At 42.7% G+C, this 15,522-nt stretch overlaps 1 protein-coding gene across 6 annotated transcripts in view; it reads right to left on the reverse strand.

The window, feature by feature from the left end:
* The window catches only part of TANGO2 (transport and golgi organization 2 homolog), a 33,158-nt gene that overhangs the window by 16,853 nt on the left and 783 nt on the right, over window positions 1-15,522 (reverse strand). For 2 of the 6 annotated variants that reach the window (XM_065646696.1, XM_065646697.1), the window contains exons 2-3: window positions 13,097-13,223; window positions 2,927-3,048 (exon numbers count right to left, since the gene is read on the reverse strand). In XM_065646696.1, the coding sequence (XP_065502768.1) occupies window positions 2,927-2,982 (56 nt within the window). In that variant the 5' untranslated portion in view covers window positions 2,983-3,048; window positions 13,097-13,223. Of the gene's footprint in view, window positions 1-173; window positions 367-1,280; window positions 1,413-2,926; window positions 3,049-12,590; window positions 12,634-13,096; window positions 13,224-15,522 lie in introns of those variants that run through there. The other 4 variants (XM_065646701.1, XM_065646695.1, XM_065646698.1 and 1 more) reach the window with 3 other exon arrangements.

Genomic DNA, 15,522 nt, shown 5'->3' on the forward strand with positions numbered 1-15,522 from the left:
GTAAGAGTTAAAAAGTCAGCACAGCCAGACAGCTTCAGAGGAATTCAGAAGAGTCTCAGTTCTTGGGCTTTGAAAAGCAAAAACTGTTTCCCTGTCCATATCATCCAGCAGAAGTTATTAAAGCACAGCAACTTGTTTGGCATGCTCCCTCACAGACCATAGAAACACCTTACTGAGCGTATGTGACAGTCATTTCATTGGCAGTGGTAGAGCTGGAACACTGGAAAGCAAAGTCTAGGCTGCTCTGTGCACGTCCGTCTTTTGAAAGTGAGGAAGTTCATATCTTCTGTTATTCAAAAGCAATGGAAGACACCATCAGAAACCAAATTTCATGACTTATTGCAACATCAGGTAGATGCAGGGTATCTATAAATAAAGGTTGAGTTAGAAGTGTTACTGGGTTTGTATGCCGAGAATCAGCCCTCAGATGCTGCCAGTTTCAAACTTGCAGATGAGCTTTCATTTGATGCTGCTCTGCCAGCAGTCTTTTTTCAACCATTACCTTTTTTTTTAATGGCGTTTTTCATTGGTAGAACATCCTGACCTGAAGTGCATTTCTCATTTGCTGAAGCTCCAATTACATTTTGCTTTCAATAATTCTTGACACAAAACCATGGTTTGTTTATAGTGTGTAAATATTAAAAATAAATGAAGTCTTTCTGGTGTGATTGAATATTCTCCATCTGAAGTTTAATACACAGATGCTTAAATTTAGCACAAGGCTAGTATACAGGATCGCTATAATCAAAATATCTTCATTTTGTCTTCTATGAAACATAATCATATCAAAAAGGAGCAATATTAAGTGACCCTCATCTTCTAATAAATTGCAAAAAGCCTATTCAGCTATTTTATAGCCGAAATAATGCAACTGTACTAGGATTTACACATTAAGATTTATTTTAATGTTGAGGCAGAGAGATGAAAACATGAGAAATCACTCCATTAAAGCAATTTCCTACAATGTAATTCAGTTCCATAAAAAGACTCTGTGATTATAGCTTTGAAGCTTGAAACGTGTATTTATTTGTAAGATGCATGCAGTAAAGCTCAGAAAGATGGAAAGGCAGCATGTTACCTTTGACAATAATAATGGACTACAGTAAAGCGTTTGTTATGACGCACTAAACTTTACTACAAATAGGCCTGTAGAGAGAACACGGAGGAAAAAGGGTAGAAGAGCAAGTTGCCAGGGTGCAGGAAGCCAGAGATTCATTAGTGCATCACAAAGGTGAACTGTAAGCTTTTGCCCATGTACTGCTCTCAAAACCAAAGCCTACCTGGATGGAAAATTCTTGTGTTATGGAGAACATGTTCTAGTTTGAGAAAGTTTATTGGCTACAAGAAAATAGCCAATGATACGCAGTTTGTCTTTTCAACTTTTAATGCCTACTTTCGACGTTCTCTTTTAGCTAGAGACACAAAGTAGAGAATAGTAAGAAAATTAATTGTAGATGCCTGTTTTAGCATGTACAGACAAATTATTATGTCTGCAGGTACAGAAACCCCCTTTTGGTTGGGAAAACTGTTCCAAGAGCTCATGATGAAATAAACAGAGCTATAGCACAGTGTAACATACACAAGTTGCCTGGAAAAATTACACTTTGCAAGAGACTAGTACAGAGGAGCCTAACTTGGTCTAATGGCTGTTCAGGGAATCAGGAGGGCTGGGTACCATTTCCAGCTGACACTCAGACCTGTGTCCTTCGGAAGGCTGAGGCAAAGGTGAAAAAACCTTAGGAACAATTTAAGAAGAAAGAACTTCAACATTCTTCTGAATAAAGAGAAGCAAAAAGATTTAGTTATGGTGTGTTGAAGAAAAAAAAATGAGAACTGAAGTTATGTATCTGATGTTAAAATCTGACACCAAGAACACTGTGGCCTGGCAGTTATCACAGAAACAGGTGGCTCAGAGTAATTTATCTCAGAGGTGTAGAGCAAGACACTGCTTAACAAAAGGTACCAAGAAAGATTTAACTTTAAACAATTAAATATTCCTGAATTTGGCGCAAAACATATCAAAAGTGTTTTCCTATTTTTACACTGATAGCAAGTTGTTCAGCTATAAATCAATAATTTCAATCTCGATGCAATGTTTTATATCAAGCAAACTACTGTAAGTTTTATTTTTAAATATTGATCAAGGCAGAAAGTTCACTTGGCAAGCAACTACAGTTTACATCCAAAGGATTTTCTCAAGAGGCATCAAATTGATGCATCTGTCTTTTGCTAACTAGCAACACAAAGAAAGTCAGAGCAAATAAATGGATCTATTACTTCAGCACCAGTCACATCATAAACAAAAGCCCTTTTTAGGCAGATTCCAGATGCAGAAAGGAATGCACTCTAGGGACAATTGACATTTTGGTTCCCATTTCCTTTATTTCTATAGAATGGCATCTGCTTCTCAATACAGAAGGCCAGAAAAACAAGTCAATGAAAGGCACAATGATACACAGTGGTCAATAACTGCAATACTTCTGCTCTACTGTCCTTCAATTACTTTCCAGGCCAACTTCAAATTGTTGGTTTCAAACTGAAAGCCCCAAGCGTATCCACCCTACTGAAAAAATTGCATCTTTTCCTGAACCTCACTACTACAGCTGTGATGCCCCAACAAACATGATTCCCCCTAGTTTAAGTGATAAAGTAGAAGGCATGAGTTACAATATTTAAAGGATTTATCCTACACCACATAACAGACCACCAGCAAAAGGTCCGTGATTGCAAAGCTCAAGTCTTCTGACAGTCTGAAAACAAAAGGTTACAGTAAATACTCCAACGAGGAAAGTCATGAAGGTAAACATTACAAAAGCATAATTGAGCACCTAACACTGGCTTGAGTTTCTGATTCAAACATTGGCTACAAAAATAAATTGTATTAAAATTACAGAAACAAGTCTGTTTTAACTAGAACCATCTTTACCTGTATGCATTTTTTGAAACTGGTCGGGGATCGAATTTGAATAGAAGGATGCACATTGAAGAACTGACGTTTAAATCTTGCTTCTTCCACAAAGGCTCAGTGCAATGTCATTCTGTAATAGCCTACGAAGTAAATAAAAATTATCCTATTATACTGAGAATTGTAAAAAGATAACCTTGCTTCTATGCTGAAGCTTAAAGGTCGCAATGTTCTCATTAATATAGCTCAATAAAAATAAATAAATAAGGCAGAACTTCCAAAATAGATTTGTTTCAATGAATTGTTTACTACCAAAATTCTTACAGTGTTTGTTTCAAAGTTATGCTTGGCTAATTCAGATTTTTAGGAAAGAAAAAAGCATAAGAAAAATACTGACAAAGTCTAGAGCGCTAGCAATACATGAAATTAAGACTACTATGTCATTTTCTGATCATTACCAATTAGGTACCACTACTTCCCCCTCACCCCCCATCTTAAGTAAGGCAAAATACTTCTGTTGGAATAAAGGAGAAAGTAATACTCAAACTTGCAAAAGCTGGAAAAAGCCTGATCAAAGACATTCTCAAACCTGTAAATAAAATATACTTTAGGTAAAGCTATTATTAAAGTCCAGGAGAAAGTATTATTGTTTATCACTGAGAAAAACATCAGGTACAAACAAAAATACACCGGACCAGAGTGTACGTTTTGGTGAATAGTTTTCAACACTTGTGGTATGTTTAAAATTCTGGCCATGGTCAGATGGCATAACAAATGTACTTTCAAAAGCACATAACAGCGTTCAAATATTTCGTGCTGCCCCAATTAAAATTTTTCTGATAATAAAACCGCAGCCTGATCTCCACTTTTTGTGGCTGCTAAAACAATTCTCCGAATGTTACCAATGAACCACACATAACCATGTTTTACTGCTACTGAGAGTTTCTTCCGTGCTGAAGTTTTCAAGGCAGGTGAAGAGGGGAAGGGGAGAGGCAGGATTCAATACCACAACTCTAAGACCATCTGAGCAACCTGTGACTGAATCAATTTCTTCTGTACAAAATGTAGGATTTTTAACCATACTTCCAAGTATGTAAAAAGTGTCTCTCTTGCTCTTTAATTTCCACATCATTTACCTTAAGAGATATCAGGAAACAGATGATCTTCACTACACTTCATATTACCAGAAGTAGTGCTGCAAGTGCAGCATTTATATGGATTTTTCAGTTAACAGCTTGCCAGCAGCTGCTGGCTCCTGTTAAGTCACGGTTCAGCACCACAACTCGCCTGCTGTCGCTGTCGTGGCACAAGTTCAGTCTCACAATCTCATATTCTGCAAAAAGCCTCTTCTGTTGCAGGAAATGAAATAACTCCAGAAGAGGTGCGACACTCCTGACACACTCACAAAGGCAAAAGAATACTAGTGCAAGAAGGTGTGTGCATACAGATCTCTCTCTCAAAGTATTTTAAATTCTGTTCTGTGACAAAAGGAAGTTCCCTCCCAAGATGACTTCATAGTCTGCTAGTTAAGAGCAGCAATAGCCTGGCTACCCAAACTATTTTCTATTTAATAACTTACATAGTAAGTCATCGGACAAAACAGAATTCAATCACACCATAGGGTTTCTTCCCCTCTGAACAGTCAATCCCAAAATAACTGGTTTAGAAATTAATCAGAAATTGAAGCTGCAGACTAGAATCTTGGATAACTGATTTAGTAGCCAGGTGTTTAAAAATATCCATAGGCAGCTTTATTTAGAAAATCTAATCAGTCTAAGATGGTTTTATCACCCTTCTCACACTCCTCTTGCTGAATTTTCAATAAACTGCAGTCATACTGGAATTGTAAAACCAAATTACCAGTTCTGGAAGACTTGGATCTTCTGCATACAGACCTCGTTAGCTTTTCACAAAACTCAAGACTGTGTATCCCAGCTGCTTTATGTCACTAGGCATAAATAACACTGACCTGTTCACGCCTTCCACTTCAACTCTTAAAAGGAAACTGAAACAAAACAAAACTGCAGTCATGGTTCAGATCACAGAGCACAAATTTCCTAGAGCAACATACAGCTTATGAGCTAGAGCACAGTGCCATTTCCAGATAATATAATTAAAATATAACACAGCTCTAGGTACATCTGAAAGCCTTTATACTTTTTTTTTTTTACTGTAAATTTCTGATGCTGTCCAGACATCCAGGCAGTATCCATATGCCATACCCTACCTCAGTTCCTTTATTCAGGTTACCATTTCTTCTACCAGAAAGGATTTAAATTGCAGAGCTTCCTATTCATAATGTCTCCTCTGCAACATTATGCTGTTCTTTATTCTGTCCCAACTCCCTTTCTTTTAACCTTCTCTTGTCTCAGTCCAGAATCTTTTTGTCTTGCTTTATGTCCTCTCTTGCCTCCAAACACACTCTCTCTCTAGACACTTGCTTTGTCATGGGACATCTATTTTTCTGTTTGCCTTTCTAAAATCCGTACTCATAATTATTTGGGTCTTCTGATTCGACAGAGTTATCTTTTTGTCACTCCATCAATTCTGCTTGATGTTATTACAGTTCTTCAAGTTACATTTGTGCTTTCAGTATCTCCAAATATCGAACCAGTATTATTTATCTTGTGCTCCACCTGGCGGCCTAGAAACGAGCATAAGTGTTTATAGGTCCTATATAATAACAAACAAGGTTGGACTGTTTCAGAGAGAAGCACTGAAGCCAGCTAAAACAGAGCTACTCCTTAAAATAATAGCAGCAATACTTAATTGGCAAGGGAGGCAACCAATACATTTTGGTGCCTTCATCAGTCAAAGCTGACATTGCATTTGCAACACGTGTTGTGCTTTTATGCCCAGGGCTGGATGTTAGCCTTAAAATTCCTGAACAAAAACATATTGTAGGTCAGACTCAAATTTGGATATTGCAAAATTTGAGACAATTAACAAACATTAGGAGTAAAAAAAAAAAAAAAGGCTGTCACAGACATATCAAAAAAATCTTCACAGAGGTGTCATTCTTTCAAGCTCACATTCACCAAGGGTGCTACACCGCAGGGATGAGAGCAGCGTATCGCATGGAGCTGCCACTACCGAGCAGATGTGCTCAACTCAGCCCTCTGTCATTCAGTCTCCCACCGATCAAGCAGTAGAGAAGATGAAAAAGGATTGGGTCAGCACTGGCTTCACACTTGCAACTTGACGCTACAGCAAGTCCAAAGGTTGATCAAAAGCTGACTTTCTAGCTCCAGTTCAGCAGAAAATGTGTATTCAGAACTATCCTTAGACACACAGGAGACTGCTTAGTTAAAAAAAGGCTAAATTGTGGCACAACACATGCCTTCTAGTTTTCTTTTTTGAAGACAATACAAGCCAGGATACGAACACTGTGCAACACGACAAGGTCTGCAGGATGGGGGGAAAAAGCTTACTGTGAGGTGGAGACAGTGAAACACTTATTGCTCTCGGGATAATGAGCTTTTATAAAATCTAGTTTGATTACTCCTAGTCAACACGACAACAGTTATCAAGGAGGAAATGACAGCAACACTCTCCTATTTCTGTAATACATTTCTAGTTTGCTGTCCAACTTACGCCTAGTGCACACAAACCAGCTTGACAAGAATCACAAACATCCTGTAATTAAGCGTTCTGCTCCAAATGGCGCTGCTGATTTGGAAATGACACTCAAGTAACCAACATTCTTATTCTGTGCTACTGTACTCTGCTAGACGGTACAGTGTGTTGCTTTGCTCACTTTAACGATCTGTTGAAAGCCCGAGTGGATACACGCCAGCATTAGGTAGCGTTTAGAGGGACTATCAAGACACTAAAACATGATAGATTGTGTTTGTTCTTTTCATAGGGTTCTACCATCATTTGGTTGATTAGAAGCAATCAGTTCACAATTTGGCATAAAACCATTTTACCCTTAAGAACACCCGGTAGCAGCCTTTGAAAAATGAAGCCATTTGTTATGTATTTTGTTTTCGCAAATGAAGCATCATAAATAACATCTGTCAGTTACCACAGCGATCTCAATTGCTCCTCAAGTGATCCAAACCTGTTGTTTAGGTGCACTCTAAGAGACAGCTGAAGATCATTACTCACCAGTTCTGATAGTTTCATGTACCACAACAACAACTCACGGTCAGCAGAGTCTAAAACCACTTTACTGCTTTTTTTGAATTTGTCCAAAGGAAACTGAACACTACACTTGTCAAAAGCCCATAAAAGGATAGAATTGGATGCATTTTCTTTCAGCAGTGCAATCATATTTTTTTATACTGAACTTTAAAATGATGGAAAAATAAGTGATGCTTGATTAGTTTTTAAAAGTAATCTACTTCCCCCCCCCCGCAAAAAAAAGTGTCTTAGAGCTGCATTTTTAAAAGCATTTTACCAATTTTCTTTTGCAGTTTCCTTGTGTAGCACATGCTCCTGTGTAGTCATATTAATGATTAAAGATGAGAGGGAATATATGTATCCATAATCTGATGCCTTCCAGGTTGCTCCATATAAAGCCAAGTTGTAACTAACTGCGGGTTTGTAACCCTACCAAGGGGGAGAGTCTGTCTTCACTGCAAGAGACAGCAATACAGAATAGAACACTTACGAAAACACAGAAAATAACATGTAAGGTGCATGTCATTCTCCAGTTTAACAAGCTAGTTTTATTTTCAGCTCCCCAGTTTCTCTATCTGGCACCTTACTAGTCCACTGTAGAGCTCCCAAGGGAAACAAAGGCCAGTAAACATCGCCTTTGAGCACACCATGTTTTGAAAACATTCACAAGAGACGGAGTAAGAGCCTTTCCCCCAGTTTCTCAGGAGTGCCAGCAACTGTTCTCTGCTGCAGTTCTTCAGACCCAGAGGCTTTTGCTGGACTTCCTCCTCCTTTCAGGCAAAGACTTACTTTTAGCTGTCGCAGTTCTTAGGTTTTCTTCAGTGAGGAAGCAGTTAGGAAATTCTTTTTTTGGGGCAATAAAATCCATTTTCCATTTCTTGTTCATAGAAAGTCTGTTACAACTAGTTGGAGGAAATACTTACTAGAAGAATGAAATATACTTTCTCTGTTCTTAGGTTCTTCCCTAAAGATTCTTTCTCTGGGAGGGTCTAGAGAAACAGTCTATACAGACCTTTGACCTGACCCAGTATGTCTGGTTTATATTCCTAAGCTTAACTTTCTGTGAGGGAAGGGTTGCGAATTTTATTCCCACCCTTCCCCACCAGCAACTCCCCTCCAGCAACTCCGAGCTTACCACCTACCTTGAACAAAACTTGGAGTGGCCATGGGGTGACAGACACCCTACAAATTTGGTGGGGGAAGAATCATAGAATGTTAGGGATTGGAAGGGACCTCAAAAGATCATCCAGTCCAATCCTCCTACCGGAGCAGGAACACCCAGATGAGGTTACACAGGAAGGCGTCCAGGCGGGTTTTGAATGTCTCCAGAGGAGACTCCACAACCTCCCTGGGCAGCCTGTTCAGTGTTCCGTCACCCTCACCGAGAAGAAGTTTCTTCTCAAATTTAAGTGGAACCTCTTGTGTTCCAGCTTGAACCCATTACCCCTTGTCTTACTGTTGCTCGTCACCGAGAAGAGCCTGGCTCCATCCTCGTGACGCCCACCCTTTATATATTTATAAACATTAATGAGGTCACCCCTCAGCCTCCTCTTCTCCAAGCTAAAGAGACCCAGCTCCCTCAGCCTTTCCTCACACGGGAGATGCTCCACTCCTTTAATCATCTTTGTTGCCCTGCGCTGGACTCTCTCCAGCAGTTCCCTGTCCTTCTGGAACTGAGGGGCCCAGAACTGCACACAATATTCCAGATGAGGTCTCACCAGGGCAGAGTAGAGGGGAAGGAGAACCTCTCTCGACCTGCTAACCACCCCGCTTCTAATCCACCCCAGGTCCCATTGGCCCTCCTGGCCACAAGGGCCCAGTGCTGGCTCATGGTCACCCTGCTGTCCCCAGGACCCCCAGGTCCCTTCCCCTACACTGCTCTCTAATAGGTCATTCCCCAACCTATACTGGAACCTGGGGTTGTTCCTGCCCAGACGTAAGACTCTACATTTTCCCTTGTTATATTTCATTAAATTTTTCCCTGCCCAACTCTCCAGCCTGTCCAGATCTCTCTGGATGGCAGCGCAGCCTTCTGGCGTGTCAGCCACTCCTCCCAGCTTGGTGTCATCAGCAAACTTGCTGATAGTACACTCAATTCCCTCATCCAAGTCGTTGATGAATATATTGAATAATACTGGTCCCAGTACTGACCCTTGAGGCACTCCACTAGATACAGGCCTCCAACCAGACTCCGCCCCATTGACCACGACTCTCAGGCTTCTTTCCTTCAGCCAGTTTGTGGTCCACCTCACTACCCGATCGTCCAGTCCACACTTCCTCAGTTTTGCCGTGAGGATGCTGTGGGAGACGGTGTCAAATGCTTTACTGAAGTCAAGGTAGACCACATCCACCACTCTGCCATCATCAATCCACCTTGTTACGTCTTCATAAAAGGCTATGAGGTTGGTCAAGCACGACTTCCCCTTGGTGAAGCCATGTTGAGTGCCCCTAATGACCCTCTTATCCTTGATATGTCTTAAGATGGCCCCAAGGATAAGCTGTTTCATCACCTTCCCAAGGATGGAGGTGAGGCTGACCGGTCTATAGTTGCCCAGGTCCTCCTTCTGGCCCTTTTTGAAGACTGGAGTGACATTTGCTTTCCTCCACTCCTCAGGCACCTCTCCCGTTTCCCAAGACTTGGCAAAGATGATGGAGAGTGGTCCAGCAATGACTTCAGCCAGCTCCCTCAGCACCCGTGGGTGCATCCCATCTGGACCCATGGATTTATGGATGTCCAGATTGCTTAACTGGTCCCTAACCCAGTCCTCATCAACCAAGGCAAACTCCTCCATTGCCCTGCCTTCCTTTGGGGCCTCAGGGGTACGGGGCTCCTCAGGACAGCCTCCGGCAGAGTAGACAGAGACAAAGAAGGCATTCAGTAATTCTGCCTTCTCTGTATCTTCTGTCACCAGGGCACCCACCCCATTCATCAGTGGGCCTACATTGCCTCTGGTGTTAGTTTTATCTGCCATGTATTTGAAGAAGCCCTTTCTGTTGTCCTTGACCCCTCTTGCCAGGTTTACCTCTCAGGAGGCCTTAGCTTTCCTAGTTGCCTCCCTACATCCTCTAACAACAGCCTTATATTCTTCCCAAGTGGCCAGCCCCTCCTTCCATGATTTGTAAACTCTCCTCTTCCACTTCAGCTTACGCAGCAGTTCCCTGTTTAACCGCGCAGGTCTCCTGGCTCCCTTCCTTGACTTCCTACGTGTCGGGATGCTCTGATCTTGAGCTTGGTAGAAGCAGTCCCTGAATGTTAACCAACTATCTTGATCCCCTTTACCTTCAAGCAGCCTGGCCCATGGGATTTCCCCCAGCAATTGTTTGAAAAGGCCAAAGTTGGCCCTGCTGAAGTCCAGGGTTGCAATTCTGCTTGCTATTCTGCTCCTGCCACACGAGATCCTCAACTCCACCGTTTCATGGTTGCTGCAACCAAGGCAGCCCTCCACCTTTACTGCTGCAACCAGACCCTCCTGGTTAGTGAGGACGAGATCCAGCAGCGCACCTCTCCTAGTCGGCTCCTCCACCATTTGCATCAGAAAGTTATCATCAATGCACTGGAGGAACCTCCTCGACTGAGGCTGGCTGGCTGAGTAGTCCTTCCAGCAAACATCAGGGAAGTTAAAATCCCCCATAACAACCAGAGCCTGTGACTGTGAGGCTGCTCTCAGCTGCCTGTAGAAGGCCTCATCGACTTCCTCACCCTGATCTGGTGGCCTGTAATAGACTCCTACGACAGTATCACCCCTACCAGCCTGCCCCTTAAGTCTCACCCACAGACTCAACTCGCTCCTCAACTGCACCTGGACAGTACTCTATACATTGTAGTTGCTCTCCCATGTAAAGAGCAACTCCACCACCACGCTTGGCTGGCCTGTCTTTCCTGAAAAGGACATAGCCATCCATGACCACATTCCAGTCATGTGAGCTGTCCCACCATGTCTCTGTTAATGCCACCAGATCACAATCTCCTGACCAAACGCAGGTTTCTAACTCCTCCTGCTTATTCCCCATGCTGCGCGCATTGGTGTACAGGCATTTCAGGGAGCGAGCTGAGTACACTGACTTCACCCTAGGGGTATGGGGGGCCTCCCGGTCTTTATGGATTCCAGCGTGCTGCCCCACTGATGCAAGCCCAGCTACAACCCCATCCCCCTTCGAATCTAGTTTAAAGCCCTCCAAATGAGCCCTGCTAATTCCTGTCCCAGCATTCTTTTACCCCTGTGGGATAAACCTTTCCCACGTATCACTGTCTGGACTGGTGTCTTATAAAACCAGCCGTTATCAAAGAACCCAAAGCCCTGCCTGTAGCACCAGTCTTGAAACCAATCATTTACGGACTTAATTTTTCTATTCCATCCCACATCATCACCCAAAAATGGAAAAAGGGAAGAGAAGATAACTTGAGTCCCAGACTCTTTCACCATCCGTCCCAAGAAGGGACTAAGAAAACCACAAATCCATAGAGGTTAAATAGATGAAAGAAGTCCTGCAACCATGCTTGAGAAAAAACACATTCACTTCTTTCAAGACAGATACAAAATGAACATTGCAACACAAGAGCTTCAATCAAAGCTTATTGCTTTGGGTTCAAATAGCTGCTTCTGAGAATTTATATTGAAATATATATAAATATTAAAATATTAACTGAGAATTTATAATGAAAATAGATAGCAAGTTGGCTTCAGTTAGAGCAGAAATACTTGAATCTCTGTATAGGCAGGATCAATTAAGTCAAACTGCAAACTGCTGATAAGAACTATGGGAAGCCTGAAAACAACTCAGCTAAAAAAAAGTTATTGAATTTAACAAAAAAAGTCAAGTTTCTGTTACATATTTTGAATTTTAAAACCAGCACGATACACAGCGAGGGCAAGCTTGTAATCAGGTGAGCCTCAGAGCAGCCTGGCCTGCTGACCTCATATAATTACGAAAGAAATATCTCAAAAAAACCCCTCAGCGCTTTTGGAACCTACAAACTGAAACAATGATACTTTCCAGTGTCTTTCTGTGACCATTTCTTGACACGCTGCCATCAAAGGGTCACTGCATACAGAAACAATGACTTTATCCAGCTCTTGTATGTGACACAGGTACCAACTAGGAGCCACCAGCAGAAAAAATGAAAAGGCATCACAGAACCAAAGAAAACACGCGTTGGTTGACAGTTTAAAATATTCCAGTAGCTGCTGTTGGATGAATTTAGAACAAAACGCTTCTTGCACAAAAGGCGCCCGGGAGCAGCGTTGTTCTTGCTGTGAGGGGAGGCGGCGGGAGGGCTGAGGGCCCGGCTGCTCCGCGGGAAGCGGGACCCCGAATCAGCCCCCTCCGGCACCCCTGAGGCGCCCACACCCCGCGGGCCCGTCACCTCCAGCCAGGCAGCGCCCGGGCTCGGGCTCCCCACTCGAGACGGCTGAGGCGACCGTTTCTAAGCGTGGGCCCCACTCCTCGCACCCAAGCGCGACCCAGGAGGGGCGCCGGCCGGCGGAGGCTCCGCCAGATCCCCCGAAGCCGAAGGGTCCGGCCCGCACGGCCCCGCACAGGGAAGAGCCCCCGCACTCACCCAACGCACTCCGCGGACAACAGCGCACTCGCACCGCTTCCGGGAGCGCAACCAGTTCAAAACAACGCCTGCCCCTATTGGCTCCGGGCGCCACGACCCCCAGCGCGCTATTGGGGGAGGTATCCCCCGCCTCTCCTCCTCGAGCTGTCATTGGCTGGCTCGCACACAGGTGCCCGGCGGGCGCCGCCCTCCCCTTTTCCCCACACTGGGCCGGGGCCCAGCGGCCACTGCCTGCGGGGCTGGGCTGTTTCGAGATGTGGCGGTGCTGGGAGCACGTCACCTTCAACACTGCCCTGCACCCATCTGCACCATAGCGGCCTGGAGAAGTTGTCTCTGATATGGGCTGCTTGGCCGCGCCTGCCCGTCTCCAGCATATTTTGTTTCAAGGTGTGAAATAACGACATCAGAGGCCTGACCTGAGCTTCACAAGGCTCATACCTCTGAGGACTGAAACACCCGGGGCTGGGCTGTTGACAGTCTTTGTGAGTTTGGATGTAGCTACTCACCCGTGTCTGGGATAAGGCCACGGTGTGGGACGCTCGTTAGCGTGACGACCTTGAGGAGAGACCCCTGTGCCAGGCCCCAGAGCCCTGAGCTGGCAATGGTGTGAATTCAGGGCAGCTCTCCTAGGGACTGAGGAAAACACAGGTAATAAAGTCAGGTTTGCTTTCAGTTATCAGGCTCAGCATGATGAGAACTCATTACACATCTAGTAATTTTACTTAGATCTGTGGATTTAGGCTGCAATTGGATCTGTGCCACCTTTTTGTCCCTTCATATTGAAATATGAATTTATTCCTGGATTTTTCAAACAAGATTTCAAACTTTATTTCTGACTTTTTTTCACAGGTGGCAATAGAGGGATTCAGTGGAGCCTGTAAATTAAAAATGTTTTATGGTAAAGCCTCTAATGGAAGACCAGAAAAGCCTTGCCTGCACTTCTAGGTTCTTACACCGATAAGCACAGTACACACAAGGTACAGAACACTAATGAAAACAACTCCCACCGGTATATGAGTGTGTAACACAGCTTGTGAGGCAAAACCTTTCATCCTGTATGCAGAAAACCTCAGGTCAATTTGTAGCTTTACCACTGGTCTGTTATATGACATTGAGCAAGTTCATCTCAATACTTTCTTTTTCCATCATCAATAACGGGATGATAACATTGACCTTTGCAAGGTCTTTTGAGATCTACTGATGAAAATTGCTGGGTGAGTTTATTATTATTTGTACTACTGCTTTTGAAACACAATAATAGATTGTAGTTATTACCTACACGTATCAAGCTTCATACACATAAAGCTAAAATATATTTATGTTTTCAGGTACAGAGCTGTTATTTAAAACAGTTATCTGATGAATAAGTAGACAAATTATACAAATATCTTAACCTCCATTACATTAAAATTGGTAAAATACATGCACATTAAATATAATTTATTGTTCTTTGCTGTTTCTGTTTCTCAATGTATAGACTCATCACGGTGACCAAATACTATTTAGCTTCCATGCTTGATACCCATTAAAAACCTTCAGATGATATGTCTGCATACCTTCAGTAGGAGTTATGTCTGTGGGAAGAAGAAAACTGTCCATAGGCTTAAAACTGGTGTTAGTTTTTACTGACTTATTTTCATTATGTTTAATACATATAGGCATTTAGAATAACTTCAGAGTAATTTTAAAACGTTTTCTTAGGAGGCTTCAGAAAACCAGTATGCTGCAAGGACTTGTGTATACAGGATTTGGTGGCCATTCAGACTCTTCCTTCTATTTCCTGTGTCTACCTTTTGTTCTGCATAAAATCGCTCGGTGATTGTTGTCCCTTTCAGACCCTGTCCTAGGGGTCTGTGCATAGCTCCCATTGTTTGTCAAACTTCAATTGTCTGATCTCAAGTAGGCAGCAATTCTGTATCCACTTTAAAGCATCTTTAGCAAGGAGAGCAGTACTGGCTGTCAGCACAGAACCTCTATTGGAAAAAGCTAAAAACCAAGCAGAAGCTTAGTGAAAAGCTTGTAGCATTGTCCTGAGCTAGTATCAAAAACTAAAAGAGAAATAGTCCTGACATCTGTTTAAAAACTTTGTTCTATGTTTTAAATGCTGGAATGCACATTGTTTGGAATGCATAAAGTACACCTTAAATGGGTTAAATATATTTTCTCTTTTTCTCTCTCAAGAAATAGTTGCTAAAGAGGTGACATCTGTGACCCAGGCAGAGTTTTCTCTAGATCAGTTCTTGCTCTGATCCTGTTTGATATCTCCATCAATTGTCTAGATGATGTAAGATCTTTACTAGTAAAATCTGTAGCTTAGTAAATTGAGTGGATAATTCACAAGACTGATTAGTTACAGAATCATCTGATGTGCCCAATTAAACACATTTTTAATGTCAGAAAATGTGAGCAAATGCATCAGGAAATAAAGAATGCAGGGATGGGGACTAGTTTGGCAAGAAGTACTTCAGACAATAATTCAGCTGTTACTATATACATAAAAATGTTTCAGCACAACCTCTTAGGGTAATGCTGTGGTAAACTGGACTAATGTAATCCTTTAATGTATAAAATACAGAATATACAGGAGAGACAGGGAAGCATTACTGCCTTTGTCCACAGCACTGCTGAGAGGGATGCTGGAACGCCACAGCTTTTGTGGCATCCACACAAGGGAAGTTAGGGAAAAACACCAGAAATCATTCAAAAGAGCATAAAAATAACGAAGAGATAAATAACAAGACATAAAATAGGGGTTTAGGAAGCTTGAGCTGTTCAAAAAGAAGGCTGAGAGGTGACTCGGTCACAGCGCTAATGGTGAACAGCCCAAGTTCGACCAGTGCACAGGGATGACGTGCCCGCACCACCGGGCTGCAGTGCACCTGACCAGCCCCCTCACACACGCATTTCAGACGTAGGTTGGACCGGGAATCTT

The sequence above is a fragment of the Caloenas nicobarica genome, chromosome 16 (assembly GCF_036013445.1).
Source record: "Caloenas nicobarica isolate bCalNic1 chromosome 16, bCalNic1.hap1, whole genome shotgun sequence".
NCBI lineage: Eukaryota > Metazoa > Chordata > Aves > Columbiformes > Columbidae > Caloenas > Caloenas nicobarica.